The sequence below is a fragment of the Hyla sarda genome, chromosome 4, assembly GCF_029499605.1.
Source record: "Hyla sarda isolate aHylSar1 chromosome 4, aHylSar1.hap1, whole genome shotgun sequence".
Classification (NCBI taxonomy): domain Eukaryota; kingdom Metazoa; phylum Chordata; class Amphibia; order Anura; family Hylidae; genus Hyla; species Hyla sarda.
Window position 1 is genome coordinate 363,040,661 of NC_079192.1, and position 18,632 is coordinate 363,059,292.

General features: G+C 45.5%; 2 protein-coding genes across 3 annotated transcripts in view; one reads left to right on the top strand and one right to left on the bottom strand.

Annotated features, from left to right (window-relative positions):
- The window catches only part of LOC130267237 (hyaluronan mediated motility receptor-like), a 63,090-nt gene that overhangs the window by 21,576 nt on the left and 22,882 nt on the right, over positions 1–18,632 (bottom strand). For both annotated transcript variants that reach the window (XM_056516655.1, XM_056516654.1), the window contains exons 9-11: positions 12,976–13,049; positions 7,760–7,846; positions 1,498–1,595 (exon numbers count right to left, since the gene is read on the bottom strand). In XM_056516655.1, the coding sequence (XP_056372630.1) occupies positions 1,498–1,595; positions 7,760–7,846; positions 12,976–13,049 (259 nt within the window). The remainder of the gene's footprint in view (positions 1–1,497; positions 1,596–7,759; positions 7,847–12,975; positions 13,050–18,632) is intronic.
- The window catches only part of NUDCD2 (NudC domain containing 2), a 61,710-nt gene that overhangs the window by 176 nt on the left and 42,902 nt on the right, over positions 1–18,632 (top strand). The gene's annotated exons all lie outside the window — the stretch shown is intronic.

Sequence of the window (18,632 nt, forward strand, 5' to 3'; positions counted from 1 at the left end):
AAATCTTAATATGTAAAAATACAGAGATCTGGCATGTATTAACACAATGAAGATATGCTATTGATTTGCAAAAGGAAAAGTGTATTTTAACTGGGGATTTGCTCCTGTCAAGAGCAGAAGTAAATCCCCATAGCAAACCTATCCTGCTCTTGACAGTTTCTGAGACAGACAGGTGTCAGTAGAGAGCACTGTAGTCAGATAGAAAAGAAATTTAGAAAGAAATATAACTTCTTGTGGAGCATACAGCAGCTGATAACTGGAAGGATTAAAGGGGTACTTTGGTGGTCAACAAGTCCGTTTTTGACTTGCGCTATTTGTTTTGTTTCATTTCTATTCTTGTTTTTTAGGCTACTCTATTTCCGTTCTTTGTTGTCTTTTTATCCCCCACTTTGTTTTCCTATCTTTACTTCTATTTCCTGTTTCTTGCTGTGCTGAAAACTACAAATCCCAGCATGCCACATGCCTTGATGGTTTGGGGCGGCTCCTTTTTGTTTGTTCCGCCCTTTACCAATCCTACTATTTTCCCGGGTCGGCCCCCTTATAAACAGCACACTAATATAAGCAGCCATGTTTGGGTTACACTATCATACACACACAAAAGGGGCTACAACTCCCAGCATGTGTCATTCAGGAGTCTTCAGTCTGTGGTATAACACCAGCATGCTGCCTCTGTAGTCTCCTGGGGGTTGTAGTTCACCACACCTCTATAGGGCATACACCAGTGTTTCCCAACCAGGGTGCCTCCAGGTGTTGCAAAACTACAACTCCCAGCATGCCCTGACAGCCTTTGTGGTTTTGCAACAGCTGGAAGCACACTGGTGTGGAAACACTGGTGTAACATGATGTTTATGCTGAATAGGCTAGAACAGTGTTTCTCAACCAGTGTGCCACCAGCTGTTGCAAAACTACAACTCCCAGCATGCCTAAAGTCTGTCAGGGCATGCTGGCAGTTGTAGTTTCGCAACAGCTGGAGACACACTGGTTGTAAACACTAGCACACACACACACACAAACAGGGACTACAACTCCCAGCATGTGTAATTCAGGAGTCCCCCTCCCCCTGCACATAGAGATCATCCCCAGTATGAGATTTATTCCCCAGCCCCTAGAGTCCTTACATCCCCAGCCCGTGCACCTTGTCATCCTCCCCTTCAGATAACACTTATCTGTGTTCCTTCTCCTGTGCAGACCTGCGTCCTTAGAATACAGAGCAGGGGGAGGAGCGGTGTTCTCAGGAGGGGGGAGATGAGGGAGCGTGGCTTATTTCTCATGCAGACAAAAAAAAAAAAAAAAAAAAAAAAAAAAATGTAATATATATATATATATATATATATATATATATATATATATATATATATATTATATTAATATATTAGTACCCCTTTAAAAACCTCCTTGTTCAATACTTCTGTAAAGGAATGTTTTACATGTGCATACTAGAGTTATAAAGGCAGAAAATCTGTACAGAAAATGCAATGCTCTGCATGTATAACTTACAGCTGTTCTTGCAGCAGAGTAACTTTTTGTAAGGCCTCTTCTAACTTTATTTGGGCCTCTAGTAGTTTATGTTCCATGTCTTCCAGTCTAGAAAGGGCCTGCAAAGTGGGGTTCAAGCCAATTTGGTTTAGAAAACAATGCAATGAAAAAGGAAACCACAGAATTCAAGTAATTTACAGAATTGCACAGTATCATGAGTCCATCTATATACAATCGGTTAGTTTGCAACATTGACTGTATTCTCTGCACAAAGACCTCTAGTGGCCACTGATGAGAACCTGTAGAAGTATAAAATAAAAAGCATACAGAAAATTAACAGCTTTATTTTGGAAGGTTTAGCTTTCAGTATGCAGCTTGTCTTCTATAGACCTTTTTTAAGGCATGCTCTGTCCTGTGTATGGTTCACTGTGCCGTGGGTGGGCAGCAGGGTTGGGGAGGCCATATGAAAAGTTTAATTTCAATTTTATTGTAAAGACTATAGATGTAGTGATGTTAAACCAGGTTGTGGAACAAACGCTTCCAGAGATGAGAAGGAGCCGGACAAAAAGGACGGTAGGACAATGTTCTCATTGAGATGAAAAACGTCAAAAACCATCTCAGGTAAGAAGGACGGACCTGGATGGGAAACAACTTGTCCTGGTATACAACCAGGAAGGAAGAACAGCAGGAGAAAACTACCAGCTCTGACACCCTCCTAACAAAGGTAAGAGCAATAAGGAATGCCAACTTCCGGGGAAGGAGGCGAAGAAAAAGGTCCCCGAGAGGGTCAAAAGGGGTGCCTTGTACCCAAGACCAAGTGTAAGTCCCAAGGGAAAAAAAGGGGACCGATGAGGGGCAGCTTGTGCCACTCCCTGAACCAGGTTCGGACATGATAATTGAACGTCAGAGGACGTCGAATGGAAAAGACCGAACCTTGACCCTTAAGGAAGCTGAAGGCCAACCCTTGGGCCAGCCCCGACTGGAAAGGGGTCGGGAAGGAAAACCACGACCGGGAGGAAAAAAAAGCAGAGTTTCACACCAACGGAAACAAGACCGCCAGGTATGGTGGTAAGTCTTGCAGAGGAAGGCTTGTGAGCCCTCAGCATGGTGCGAACCACTTGGGAAGAGAAACCACGGGTCCTCAGAACCGCTGTCTCAACCGTCACACCGGCAAAAGCAGAGACGGTAAATAGGGTGGCACAAGAGACCTGAGCTAGGAGGTCTGGACAATAGGGAAGGCGCAGCGTTAAGTCTTTCAGGAGTCTGACCATGACGACGAACCACGGCTGGGCCACGAGAATGGCGGGAGCGCCCTACTAAGAGTTTCCTCAGAACCGCGAAAAGAGGAAGGTGAGGAAAAACAGACAAGGTAGGGCAAAGCCCGACCAAGAGAGAGGAACGCTTCGGTTGTGGCGGAAGAAGCAGAGGTCCACGCCAGGAGCGCCCCAGGGGTTGCAGATCACTGCAAACACCCCTGGATGTGGGGGACCACTCGTCTTGGACGACTGAGGACCAACCGAGAAGACCACATCCCAGGGTTCTGCAATTGAGTTCAGCCCAGAAGGGAAATTCCCAAGAATCAAGCAAAGAAAAAAATTGCCCTAGATCCCAACATGTTGAAGGGGAAAAGGGCTTCTCGGGAGACCAAGGCCCCAGACCATCCGGTCCCTGAAAACACCTCCCCAGCCCGACAGACAGGCAGGGAGGGGCAGGAAGGAATGCCCCTGAAAAATCAGGGGGAAAACGAAGCCACCATAGAAGGGACTGACAAGACTGTCGAGAGCCAATGGAGACCTGTCCCATCGGAAGAGAATCAGCAGGGAAAATGGCACGGCCTCCAACCGACCCAGGACATCCATACAAAAGCAGATGGAAAACTGGAGCAGGGTGCCAAAGTCACCGGACCCTAGATACGAGAGTCGGACGATTGTTCGGTGAAGTCGAAAGAGGCCAGAGGCAGTGTCGAACTGGAGCCCCAGGAGAGCGGTTGGACTTGTCCCGATAGACCATCCAACCGAAGTGAGACAAGGACTGGAGGTCAAGACCAAGAGTCTGCAGGATCTGGGCCCTGGCTGGAGCTCTGATCAGGAGGTCGTCCAAGTCAGAGATCACGGAAACAACTGATGTCTGTATTAAAGGGCTATCCCAGGCGCTAGGACTTGGAAAGGGTCTGCAGAGAAGTGGCCAGACAGAAATGGAGAGGCCCCAAAAGAAATGACCATCCGAAACTGCAAAGCGGAGGTACCGCTGATGACCGGGAAACAATAAGACGTGGAGGCAGGCATCTTTGATGTCCACCGAGGAGCGAAAACTCCCCTTGAACCATGGACGCCAGCACCGAACGGAGAGACTCCATTCGGAATGGGAAAGCAGAAGATGCTGGCTGAGATCCTCGAGAACCAAGATTTGGCAAACAGAAACACTTTCCTTGGGGACCACAAAGAGGTTGGAATAAACCTCGAGAACTTTCCCTTGAAGGAACCGGAACAGTTACACCCTGGATAAAAAAAGCTGGAGTGCGCCCCGAACTGCCTTCGCTAGAGGGGGAAACCAGGGGGTCCAGGAAAGAAAAAGACAATTCCAAGGAAGGGAAGCAAATCAGATCATGTATCCGTTGACTACCACGTCCCTGACCAATGTGCGATCCTGAATGTGCGTGGGCCAGGCATCCCGGAAGAGTAAGAGGCGACCAACCACCCAAGAAAAGGTCGATGGGTGGGGCAACCCTTCAGGCCGAGGAAGGCCTATGCGAGGATTAGAGAAAAAGACCTTTAAACTGGCGCTGCTGTTTCACCACATCAGAGACAGGGATAGGGGTTCAGGAACCTCTTAGGATCCACTTTTATTGAGATTATGCATTTCGAGGGGAGCCCCCTCTTCTTCAGATCAGGGATGTCCCTGCTCTGAAGAGGGGGCTACCCCTTTCTATTTTATTAGAGGAAGGCCTATGGGTGGCATGGGTCTGGAAGGGGGGAGCCCTCTACCTGTGAAGGCGCCAGGCTGGACCCTTTGTTGGAACCAAAGGTCTGCAGGACTGGAAGGAGGAGGACTTCCGATGGAAAGTAGTTCTGCGAGCCGTATCCAGAGGTATAAAGGAACTCTTACCGCCCGTCGCCTCCCTTCTTGAAGGCTGTGTCGGCATTCAGGCTATAAGCCACAAGGAGCGACGGAGGGCTACCGGTAGCACATCGGCTGGGCATGGGAGCAGAGCAGAAAAAAAAAAAAAAAACTCCGGCCGAGGAGCATCGGAGCGCTAGTTCAGATAGATCCTCCGGATGAATTCCGAATACTACCTGGCGAAGTTGGGAGACCATACTGAAAGGGCATGAGACACCCAGGCAGAAGCAAAAGCAGGAAGAAAGGAGGAACCTGCTGTCTAAAAGGCAAATTTTGCCAAAGTCCCACCTTTTTGTCCGCTGGATCCTGAAAGGCAGACGAGTCAGTCAACGGCAGGACAGTCTCCTTAGAGAGGCGGGAGACCGGTAAATCAACAGTTGGAGAAGAGGTCCACTGAGCAATGGGGTCCTTGGCGAGGGAATACCACACTTGAACCTTCTTAGTTTCCTGAAACTTCTTGTCAGGACACCTCCAGGCGGATTCCAGCAGGACGTCAAATTCAGCGAGAGAGCTGAAAGCCTTGAGTGCTGGTCGGGTACGAAGAAAGGATACTTCTGGAGCTACGTCCGAAGTTCCTGGGTCCTTTTAACTGGAAGGTGTCTCTTGTGGCCGAAACCAATGAGTACACCAAATCAGGCATATCCTTGCGGTACTCTGAGTCGGAGGCCGAAGCAGAAACCTCATCCATAAGTTGTCCAGGTGAATGGGAACAAGGTGAGGCAGCCCTGGAAGAGGTTGGGCACAATGAAAGTTAACTTCTGGAGCCACGTCCGAAGTATCTGGGTCCTCTAGAGGGAAGGTGTCTCTTATGGCCGAAACCAATGAGTGCACCATGTCCGACATATCCATGCGGTCCTCTGAATCAGAGGCCGAATCGGAAACTTCAACCACAAGTTCTCCAGGTGAATGGGAACGTGTGAGGTGGCCCTGGAAGAGGGAGAAACTGACCTGGTACCCGGGTCTAGGAACCAGAGCGGCGACTCAGGGGATGAGTCAGATGAAACACCCTTATGACGCTGCAAGAGCGTCAGTATAGGGGGAGAGCGGGACCCTCTGGAGGGCCGGAGTAGGGACGATTCCTGGAGCCCTTCACAGGGGGGTCTGGGGTAGCAGTGTGTAGGCAGAACAAACGGGTTCAGCAGAACCACACATTTTAGCGCTACAGCCCCCAAAGGTGTAATAAGAAACCTCCCGAGCTGTTTAGAAGGAGGAACCTGTCTGGGCTAAGACATAAGTCTCACCCAGCAAGGGCATCACTGATTGGCCCTGAAAAATCCCTCTGCGCGCACACAGCACCCACCATTTCTCACTCTGAATTCTCACATGTAGGGCTTTTTCCTACAGCTGAGATTCAGTGATAAAGTTACCCTGGAAGATTTGAACTTGAGAGGCAGAGCAGAAATCCCTAGAGCCATCATGCTGCCCCGCGCTCTGAGGAATCCACGCCGGCCACGGGTGGGCGGAGCTAAGGTCCGTACAGGGCCCGCAGTACATGCAGCCAATAATGGCGCCCGCTCCCGACCCCAACGTATATGTGAATGACAGGGGAAGGGAGTGGGCGAACACACTGCCGGCAGCCTCCGCTGCCGATGACAGCAATATGCAGCAGAGGTTGCAAGTCCACACCTAAAAAGGGGGAAATACTCACCTCAGTTGAAGAACTTACCTCATGAGGTCTTCTCTATGAAGTCTTCAGCCAGCTCTAGTTACCTGCATCACGCCGGGCTACCATGTGTGAGCGAGGCGAGCAGGGAGATAGGGGGACCCGGACCCATGAGGTACAACCCCAGGTGCTGACCGTTGGCGAGAGGGGGTGAACAGGGCATATACGCAATGTCTGTGCCCCCTCAATCACAATGGGGAAACAGAGCCGCAGTTCGAGTCCCCACCTGAAAAAAAAAGTTTTTTTTATTTCATTTTATTTCCTAACACATCCCTAAATCTAGGAAAATAATAAAACATAAGACCTGGTCTGGAGAGAACTCCAGACCGTGTCTACCTCCTTAGACACTAAGCTAAAACTGATTAGCTCAGGGCCTGGAGGCAGGTATATCCTGCTGGGAGGAGCTGACTTTTTTGTTGCCATAGTGTCACACCTCCTAGAGACAGCAGCATACACCCCATGGTCTGTGTACCCCAATGGAGCCGATTGAGAAAAAGCCTTTTTTCTTTCAAAGACAGCACCCTCCTTGTCTCCACTTTGAGTGTGGCATCACAAATTGGCTCCATTCACTTCAATGGAGCCGAGCTGCAGAACCACACCCAACCTGGAGACAAGGAGGGCACTATCTGAAAGGAAAAAAAAAAGGCCTGTTTTTTTTTATTCCTGGAATACCCCTTTAACCCAGCCTACAATGGCAGCAAGTGCATGCAAAATATGTGTGCCATTTTTTGCTGTAATCCTTTTGGCTCCCCTTTGTTTACTGCTGATCTCCTATGGTTATGGAGTCTAAGAACAGTGGCCATGCAACCCTCTCCTTGTATCTTGGTGGGAACATTCATGTAAATATTCCTGCAGAAAGGTGGCCAGGAATTACCTTTTATGAGACCACTACAGGACACGTGCAGTAGCTCTCCAGTGGTCAAAGCCTCACTTGTGATTGAACTGCACTTTCACAGCCCTGCTAAAAAAGGCACTGTTATCTCTAGATGCAATATAGGTAAACTGTACAATCACAGCTCTAATAAATGAATGAATCAGATTGGCAATTCGTACTGAAATGAGGATCTTAATGTTGCTCCCGAAAGCAGAAAATCCCAGCACTTGCTTTATTGCCTTTGAGGACAGCTCTGGTAGCTGCACAGCAGCTAGGAGCCTTCTGCAGCTTATACGCTGCTGGCGTGAACATTGTGCTTGATTATACACTTATTTTGAGCAGTGATTATACAGCAGAATGCTCCTAGCTGCTGAGCAGTTATCAGGGCATTGCTAAAAAGGCACTGACATTACACAAAACCTTTTATACACTTTGACCAGTCAATAGAACAGGTCAGGAGAAGCACACACTTCTCACTCTCTCCTGGCTTTGTCTTGGTCAGGAGACAGTCTCATAACGCAAGTCTATGGGGCAGTCTCACTCAGAAAGTTGTGCATTTTCTGCTCATTCTACTGACATCAGTTGGCAATTAAAGTTTATCAATAAAGAAAATATTTTCTGTCACTCACCTGACTCTGCTCAGATATCTGAGATGCTGCAGTTTGTAGTTTGCTTTCATATTCTCTTTCTTGGGCACTCATTTGTAGTTTGAGATCCTGGAGGAAAGTTGCATCAGTGAATAAAAAGGCATCCTGTACATGGTCTCAATTAAGGTTCAAAACCATGCGCCGTAATTAATGGATACATTTAAGCTAATTTCATTGCTGGGTTATCGGTTTTATGAGAACATTAAAATGGCACTGTCAGATTAAAAAATGTATATGTTACTGAAAATGTAAGACTTTTTGTAATATGGTTGTTTAACCCCTTAAGGACCAGGCCAATTTTGTGTTTTTGTCTTTTCCCTCCTCGCCTTCTAAAATCAATAACTTTTATATTTCCATCTACAGACCCATATAAGAGCTTGTTTTTTGCGTGACCAATTGTACTTTGTAATGAAACCTCATTTTATCATAAAATGAACGGCGAACCCCCAATTTTTTTTTTTTTTGGGGAGGAAATTTAAAGGAAAACCACAATTTTGCACAATTTGGAGGGTTTTGTTTTCATACTGTACACTTTATGATAAAAATGACATGTGTCCTTTATTTTGTGGGTCAATATGATTAAAATGATACCCATGGCTAGATACTTATTTTGGTACTGCAAAATTTTGTACGAAATCAGTAACCTTAAAAAAAATAACAAATAAAAATAAAACACCTTTTTTTACCACCTATAACTCATTTTTCTGTATATAGGGCGGTAGGAGGGCTCATTTTTTGCACTGTCATTTATACTTATCAATAAAACATTTGCATATATAAAACTTTTAGATCTTTTTATTGTTAGGGAATAAAATGTGAGAAAAAAAAAGCTGCATTTTTGGACTTTACGTTTACGCCATTCACCGTATGGGATCATTAACATTATAATTGGCTAGTTTGGAAATTTACGCACGTGGCGATACCAAATATGCTTATAAAAATAAATTTTGGGGGGTAAAATGGGAAACAAATCATTTATTTTAATTGGGGAGGGGATTTTTCCTTTTACTTACATTTTTTTTATACACTTTTTAGGTCTCCATAGGGGACTATCTATAGCAATCCTTTGTTTGCTAATACTGTTCAGTGCTATGCATAGGGCATAGCACTGATCAGTATTATCGGCTATCTTCTGCTCTGGTCTGCTCAGTTTCAGACCAGAGCAATAGATGCACCGAGAAACAGATGGAGGCAAGTGAGGGGACCTCCGTCCGCCATTACAGATGATCGGATCCCCGCGTCAGCGCTGCAGGCGATCTGATCATATATTTTAACATTCGCACTGCCGCAGATGCCGTGATCTGTACTGATCGTGGCATCTGAGGGGTTAATGGCGGACATCCGTGCGATCGTGGATGTTGGCCATTACCGGCGGGTCCCTGAACCTGCCGTGCATGACGCAAGCACCACTCCGATGCTCGGTCATACACAGGGCGTTTTTTCACGGGTTTGAATTTTGCACATAGAAATCACCAGGCAGATAATTATTCCCAGTCCATGCTGTGTATGAATCCCCAGCCCGTGTACAGTAAACACAGTCAGAGCTCAGGCAGGGGAGATTAGGAGCACTGCTCTGGCTTCTAGACCTTCATCCTCCGAGGGGAGATGCGGGAGCCACGCTCCTCCTCTCCCCCTGCTCTGGTTTTCCATGGAGACCTGCGTCCTCAGCTCAGGGAGATGAGGGAGGGGACGTGTACCTCCTCTCTCCCCTTGCTCTGCCCTCCCGCAGTTCTAGCTTCGGAAATCTTCGGAGAGCTGAGGGAGGAGCGGACGCAAGAATTCACAGGGGCGCAAAATTCCACCTCACACCGGGTTTCAGCGGTGAGCGATGCTCCGATACTCCTCCTCACTGGATAACACTACACTGCTAAACAGGGAAGCAGCCTGCCCTGCGATTCGCTGCTCATCTATGCGCGCTCCCAATAGGAGCGCAGCATAGATTAAGTGAGGGCGGAAGTAGTCTCCCAGCAGGCCTCAGTGACGTCGCGCCTGCTGGGGAAGACTGCTTCAGGCAGAGCTAGGGAGAAGAGCAGATGATGACACATAAGGTAGCAAACATTTTTTAAGAGGCAGGGAGGGGGTTAGGGATAGTTTAGCAATATGTAGGGACAGAAAAATACAGATTGTGGGAGCTACTCTTAAGGACTCAGCCCATTTTCACCTTAAGGACGCAGCACATTTTATTTTTGCGTTTGTTTTTTCCTCCTCGCCTAAAATGCTTTACTTTTATATTTCCATTCCCAGACCCATATAAGGGCTTGTTTTTTGCGTGACCAGCTGTACTTTGTAATGACATCATTCATTTTACCCTAAAGTGTATGGTAAAGTTAAAAAATTATTTTTGTGTAAAGAAATTTTAACAAAAATCATAATTTTGAAATTTGGGGTTTCGTTTTCGCACTGTACACTTTACAGTAAAAAAAAAAAAAAAAAAAAAAAAAAAAAAAAAACACATGTTCCCTTTATTCTCTGGGTCAATAGGATTAAAATGATACCCATGGTTACATACATTCCTATTTTACTGCTTTAAAAAAAAAAAAAAAAAAAACACTTTTTTTTACAAAATCATTACGGTATGTTTAAAATTGCCCTATTTTGACCACCTGTAAGGCTGCTTTCAAACTATAAGGTGAATTAACAGATGCTAACAGCTGAATAATGTCTGTCCAAATAACTGGCATATTCATCCATTAAGACCCGTTATAACATCTGTCATGTACAGACGTTTTAACACCTCTGCCTAGACTCCCACAGCCAGGACTACTACTCCCATCATGGAACTGACTTGTTTCCATGATGGAGTAGTTCCCTGGCTGCGGGAGTCCGATGGTGGCTGGGGAGGTTACATTAGTGTTTGTTCTACTACCCCCATTATGGAACACTGTTCCATGATGGGGTTGTAGTACAGGGGCTGAGGGATTGATGCACCAGGCCTCACTTCTGACACCCAATCCGATCAGAAGTTATTAAGCAGGGGAGCGGGCGGCATGCTCCGCAACCCTGCGATGTACACAATGTATTTTTTACTTGCATTTCTAAATTCCCTGCTGGGGAGCCCTGAATGGCCGGTACTGAGAAGCCATTCAGGGATCACAGCGGGGTTTTTAAAATGGACAATGTGAGGGGAAATATGTATATTAAGAGTGTTGGGGGGGGGGGGGGGGGGTGCATAGAGCGCTATATATCTAGCCCTCTGGTGCAATAAAAGTATGACCCCCGCCAGCACATTAATAGCTATATATCTATAACCCACCCCCCCGCCAGCGCATAATGTGACCCTGCCGGCATGGTATATCAGAACGCATCCAGCAGCTGCCGGCCAGATGATCCTGACATACTATTCATTCATAGCGCCGGCGGCTGCATATGTGTATAGATGTGCTGGGGGGGGGGGGGCAGACAGAGTTATCTGCCCCCCACAGCGCTTCTATATACATATGCAGCCGCTGTGCTATGTATGAATAGTATATCTGTCAGCATCATCGGCCGGGCGGCTGCTGGATGCGCTGCTGACAGATATCACATTTAGCGCTGCACAAAGGCACCATATGTGACAAGAATATCTGTCAGCAGCGCATCCAGCAGCCACCCAGCCGATGATCCTGATAGATATACTATTCATACATAGCACTGCGGCTGCATATGTATATAGAAGTGCTGTGGGGGGCAGATAACGCTATATGTCTGCTCCCCCCAGCACATCTATATACACATATGCAGCTGCCGGCACTATGAATGAATAGTAAATCTGTCAGGATCATCTGGATAGCGGCTGCTGTATGGGTTCTGATAGATATACCATTCACATATAGTGCTGCAATGGAAAATTAAGACAAATGCGCCGGCCGGGTCATGTTATGTGCTAGCGGGGGGTATAGATATATACATATAAATGCACTGGCGGGGGTCATTTTTATTAATGCGCCGGCAGAGGTATATTATAAGTGCGCTGGGGGGGCTAGATATATAGCGCTCTATGCCCCCCCCCCTGCAGCGCTATATATCTTGACCCATCCAACACCACTTTTAAATATACATATGTCCCCTCACAATGTTAGTTTTAAAACGCCGCTGGGATCCCTGAATGGCTCCTCAGTACCGGCCATTCAGGGCTCCTAGCGGGGAAAGTAAAAATACATTGTGTACATCGCAGGGTTGCAGAGCATGCCGCCCGCTCCCCTGCATAATAACTTCTGATCACATTGGGTGTCAGAAGTGAGACCCAGCGCGATCAATCCCTCAGCCCCTGTACTACAACCCCCATCATGGAACATTCTGTTCCATGATGGGGTAGTACACACTAATGTATCCTCCCCAGACTCCTGCAGTGGGGAATTACTACTCCCATCATGGAAACAAGTCTGTTTCATGATGGGAGTAATAGTAGTCCCTCAGCACTGCAGGAGTCTACAGATGTCACCTCTTCAGAGCATGCCAAGTAAAAATAACGTCCGTTATAATAACGGGCATTAACGGGTGTATTTACCAACGTCCTTGGGCATAGACTTTAATGTTAAAAATAATGTCTGTTAATTTACCCGTTTGATTGGCGAAAAATTTGTGCATGTCCCATTATCTCTCCCGTCACAACTAACGTCCGTTAGTCATGACTGGCTATAACGGGTGATAACGGGTAAACGAAAAAACCCATTGACTTGAATGGGTTGTTTAACGGGCGTTACCGTAATTATTCTTCAAACGTACATTTATTAATGGATGAACTTCATAGTGTGAAAGCAGCCTGAGAATGGAGAATGCGGGAGATTTATCAAAACCTGCCCAAAGGAAAGTTGCTGAGTTGCCCATAGCAGCCAGATTTCTTTCAGAGGCCTTTTCAAAAAGAAAGAAGTGATCTGATTGGTTGCTATGGGCAACTCAGCAACTTCTCTGGGCAGGTTTTCATAAATCTCCCCAGATGTCTTTTGCAAAGGTCTAATATAAAAATGATAACATGGTGCTCAAACTATATAAGAGAACATATTCCTTTTTGTTTTTTCTACCCCCCCCCCCAAAAAAAAATAAAATAAAAAAAGTTGTGTGCTTTAGTACAAAACCATACAACTTCGGTTAACCTGTGTGTGACCTTCAGGACCTGAATAATATTCTAGGCAGAAACCCTTTTGAGACACTACCAATGGCACCAAAAGTGTAGATGTTGCAGTAGAAATACAACCATACTTCCTATAGGATTCATTTACCTGCATCGTTTCATGGGCATTTGATAGGTATTCCTCAAGATTCTTATTCTCACTTTTCAATTCTTCAATTACCCCTAAAAGATTAAATATACCTCAGTTTTAAATGTGAAATTGCACATTTATTCATGTTTCTATAATTAAAGTTTCTAATGTTCTTAACCCCTTAAGCACCCAGCCCATTTTCACCTTAAAGGGGTTCTCCGGTGCTTAGACATCTTATCCCCTATCCAAAGGATAGGGGATAAGATGCCTGCTAGCGCGAGTCCGGCTGCTGAGGACCCCCCTGATCTTGCACGCGGCACCCTGTTTGTAATCAGTCCCCGGAGCGTGTTCACTCTGGGTCTGATTACCTGCGACTACAGGGCGGACGGCGTGTGACGTCACACCCCCGCGTGATGTCACGCTCCGCCCCTCAATGCAAGCCTACGGGAGCGGGCGTGAAAGCTATCACGCCCCCTCCTGTAGGCTTGCATTGAGGGGCGGAGCGTGATATCACACGGGGGTAGGGGGTGTGACGTCACATGCCGCCCGCCCTGTAGTCGCTGGTAATCAGTCCCGGAGCGAACACACTCCGGGGACTGATTACAAACGGAGTGCCGCGTGCAAGATCACGGGGGTCCCCAACGCCGGGACTCTCGCGATCAGGCATCTTATCCCCTATCCTTTGGATAGGGGATAAGATGTCTAAGCACCGGAGTACCCCCTTAAGGACCACAGCATTTATTGCACATCTGACCACTGTCACTAAGCATTAATAAATCTGGGATGCCATGACTTATTAATTTGATTCAGAGTGTTTTTCATGACATTCTACTTTAACAATGGTAAATTTTCGTCGATACTTGCATCGTTTCTTGGTGAAAAATGCCAAAATTTCATGAAAAGTTTGAAAATGTTGCATTTTTCTAACTTTGAAGCCCTCTGCTTGTGAGTAAAATAGACATACCAAATAAATTATATATTGATTCACATATACAATATGTCTTCTTTATGATTGCATCATAAAGTTGACATGTTTTTTTACTTTTGGAAGACATCAGAGGGCTTCAATGTATAGCAGCAATTTTCCAATTTTTCGAAATCAGAATTTCAGGGACCAGTTCAGATTTGAAGTGGATTTGAAGGGCCTTCATATTCGAAATACCCAATAAATGACCCCATCATAAAAACTGCACCCCTCAAAGTATTCAAAATGACATTCAGAATGTTTGTTAACCCTTTAGGCGTTTCACAGGAATAGCAGCAAAGTGAAGGAGAACATTCAAAATGGCAATTTTTTTTTTTTTTTTTTTTTACACAAACATGTTCTTGTAGACCCAGTTTTTGAAATTTTACAAGGGGTAAAAGGAGAAATAGCCCCCCCAAAAAGTGTAACCCAATTTCTCTTGAGTATGGACATTCCTCATATGTGGGTGTAAAGTGCTCTGCGGGTGCACTAGAGGGCTCAGAAGCTAAGGAGCAACAATGGGATTTTGGAAAGTGAATTTTGTTGAAATGGTTTTGGGGGGGGGGGCATGTCACATTTAGGAAGCCCCTATGGTGCCAGAACAGGAAAAAAAGAAAAAAAATGGCATACTATCTTGGAAACTAAACCCCTCATGGCACATGAGCCTCATCACCTCACAGGTTTTTCACTAAAATGCAGTTTTCTTCCCCAAATTTACCATTTTTTACAAGAGGTAATAGAAGAAATGGGGTTACAACTTTTTTTTGGGGGAGGGGGGGGCATTTTCTCCTGAGTATGGAAATACCCCATGTGTGGCCGTAAAGTGCTTTGTGAGCACACTACAATGCTCAGGCTTTCTGAAAGGAAAAATTTAGCTGAAAAGGTTTTTGGGGGGGCATGTTGCATTTAGAAAGCCCCTATGGTGCCAGAACAGCAAAAAAGCCCCAATTAGCACACCATTTGTGAAACTACACCCCTCAAGGAACGTAAGGGGTACAGTGAGCCTTTACACCCCACAGGTGTTTGACAAATTTCCGCTAAAGTTGGGCATTAAGATTAAAAAGTAAGCTTTTCTTCACTAAAATGCTGGTGTTACCAAAAATTTCTCATTTTCATAAGGGGCAATAGGAGAAATAGCCTCCCAAAGTTTTAACCCCATCTCTTCAGAGTATGGAAATACCCCATGTGGATGTAAAGTGCTCTGCGGGCAAACTACAATGTTCAGAAGAGAAGGAGCGCCATTGAGCTTTTGGAGAGAAAATTAGTTTGGAATGGAAGTCTGGAGCCATGTGAGTTTACAAAGCCCCCACGGTGCTGGAACAGTGGACCCCCCCCCCCCCCCCCCTGTGACCCCATTTTGGAAAGTACACCCCTCATGGAATGTAATAAGGGGTTCAGTGAGTATTTACACCCCACTGGCTTTTGACAGATCTTTGGAACCGTGTGCTGTGAGAATGAAAATTTAAAATTAAATTTTTACGGATCACTGTTCAAAAAAAAAAAATCTGTCAGACACCTGTGGGGTGTAAACACTCACTGCACCCCTTATTACATTCCATGAGGGCTGTAGTTTCCAAAATGGGGTCACATGTGGGGGGGTCCACTGTTCTGGCAACATGGGGGCTATGAAAATGCACATGATATGTAGGGGAGGAAAAAAAAAAAAAAAAAAAAAAAAAAAAAAAAAAAAAGAGAGATGCGGCGCTAATAGTGCCGGTTATGCGTGGATGACGGATGGAAGATTAACAGATAGATATGAGCCCGCTCACCTTTGTTGGTTGCGCAAACTTCAGGCGCAACACTGATAGAAAGCCTTGAGCAGGTATCTTTTCTGTAGGTGTGCCAGGAGCAGCTGGCCGTCTGTCCCGTCAATATAGTAGCGGGAGGGAGGAAACCCGGCAGGGGTCTCCTATTCTTCCCGCGCGTAACCGGCGGAGTGGAAATTAGCAGTCGGAGCTTTTTTTTTTTTGAGGTTAATGATCATTTTTTATTATAAGTCATAAAAAGGATCAGGTGTGGACAACACGTTTCGGAGGGGCTCCCTCCTTAGTCAGGTCCGCTTTACAGTGTGTTCAAACATTGTACAGTATATATACACACATACATTAACATTTGAATTTGGCGGGTTAGATTTCCATTGGAGGCTGAGTCCGTGACGTCAGCCTCCCCTTCTTGTGATGGTGTGTAGGACAGAGTGGGGTAGCTCTATAACACTGATTTTTTTGACCATGGAAATACATGGGCCCATTGTGGTCTATGGAGAACTCTCGGCAGAGGAGATTAATGCTGTACAGGAGGAAGGGGGTTGCGGAGTCCCGGGCAGATCGTGAATGTGTAGTAATTCTTTAATTTATGTGTGTCAGATCTAGGTCAATTGACGTGGGAACTGGGTTAATTGGTGTGGGATCTGAGTAAATAGGAGGCCTTGTATGGTGAATGCATTAATTGAAAAGGGATGTATTGTATCTAAGCTTGTTGTGTGAGTTGAATGAATGGATGTTAGTAATGCGAGTAATGTTCTGAATGAGTGGTGTTGTGGTTTGCCAATAGATGGCAGCAGTGTACAAGTGTGCTGCAGTGTGGAAAGGAAACACTTGCATTTTACTATGAGTGGATACAATTAAATTTGCAAAGTTGTGGCAGAGTATATGGTATATACATAAAGCAGTCATTCACTGTGCAATAAGGAAAACAGGAGGGTATTAAACTTTGTTAAACATAAACCTAAATAAATGTAGGGGACAACCAGGGGGGTATATGGGGGCAAACAGGAGGGTATATACACTAATGATGATACCAGTCTGTCAGCTGTACAGTTTGTGTGTTAAATATTTTGATGGGCTTTTTGGGGGGACCTATTTAGGTAATATGGCTGTATTGTGTCATGACCGCTGTTTGGTACAGCTGTATGTCCTATGTGCATATGGGTTGTAGGGACCTATGTGGGGGAAGGTGGGTGGTGTGGGGTGTGTGATGGGTTATTGTTTGGGGATGGATATGGGCGGGTGATGTGTGGGGGTGGGGGTTTAGCGTATTAGTTCGGTGGCTTCGTTGAGACCTTGCGGTTGTAGTGTGTCCAGGCAGAAAATCCAGAACATTTCTTATTAATGTTTCAAATCTGTTGGGGGATGTGGTCGATGGGACAGATAGTGAAAGGGTCTTTGTCATCCGGATGTAGTTCAGTGCAGTGTCTGGAGAGGCTATGTAGTCGAAATTTCTTTTTGATGTTGTTGCTGTGTTTTTTTTAGATGGCAATGGAGTTCCTGCGTGGTCCTCCCCACATACTGTTTGTTACATTTGAAGGTAATGAGGTATGACGTAGCTTGATTTGCAGTTGTAGAGGCCCTTTATTTGGAATTCTTTCCCGCTGGTAGTGCTCCTGAAGGACTTGCAATTGTGTGCTATGTTTTTGCAACATAGGCACTTTGTCTTGCCGCATTTGTATGCTCCTTTGATGGGGAGGATGCCGTGTCTTTCTTTGGTTTGCTATGTTTGAGTTTTCTTGGGGCTAGCATGTTCCGTAAAGTTGGTGCTCTTCTAAATGTTATATTGAGTTTTTCTGGAAGGATGGGTTTGAGTATTGGATCTGTTTGTAGTACGTGCCAGTGTTTTAGTGCCATGCAGATGCTTCGGTGTGCGCAGTTGTAGGTGGTGATGAAATTTAGTCTGATATTTTCTTGTGTGTCAGTGGGCGTGCTTGTAGGTTCTTTTTATTCCAGACAATCACCTTGGGTGAGGTTCTTAGTTCTTTCATAGGCTTTTTTTAAGAGAGGTTCCGGGTATCCTTTGGCTTTGAAACGGTTCTGAAGTGTTCTGGCTTGTTGTTTTAAGGTTTTGTTGCTGGTGCAGTTTTTCCTGATTCCTTTATATTGACTGAATGATATATTGGTTCGCCATTTCTTGTAGTGTCCACTGTTGAATGCAAGGTAGCCATTTGAGTCATCTTTTTTGAAGTGGGTTGCTGTGATGATTTCTTTGTTTTTGTTACTTATTTCCAAGTCCAAGAAATCGATTTTTTCACTAGAGTGGTTGGATGTGAGCTTGATCCCCCAGTTATTGCGATTGATGTTGTCCACGAATGGTTGGATTAGGTGCGGGGGCCCTTTCCATAGTGTGAAGAGGTCATCTATGTAGCATTTGTATACGACCATGTGATCCCGATAGAGTGTTTGGGTGGTGATGAAAATGTCTTCGAAGGCCCCCCCATGACCAGGTTGGCATAAGCCCATCAAAATATTTAACACACCAACTGTACAGCTGTACAGTTTGTTCCAGAATATACGTTCACTCAGACTGGTATCATCATTAGTATATACCCTCCTGTTTTCCTTATTGCACAGTGAATGACTGCTTTATGTATATACCATATACTCTGCCACAACTTTGCAAATTTAATTGTATCCACTCATAGTAAAATGCAAGTGTTTCCTTTCCACACTGCAGCACACTTAATACACTGCTGCCATCTACTGGCAAACCACAACACCACTCATTCAGAAGATTACTCACATTACAAACCATCCATTCATTCACACAACAAGCCTCTATACAATACATCCCTTTTCAATTAATGCCTTCACCATACAAGGCCTCCTATTTACCCAGATCCCGCACCCATTGACCCAGTTCCCACGTCAATTGATCTAGATCTGACACAAATTAAAGAATTACTACACATTCACGATCTGCCCAGGATTGGAACCCACAGCGG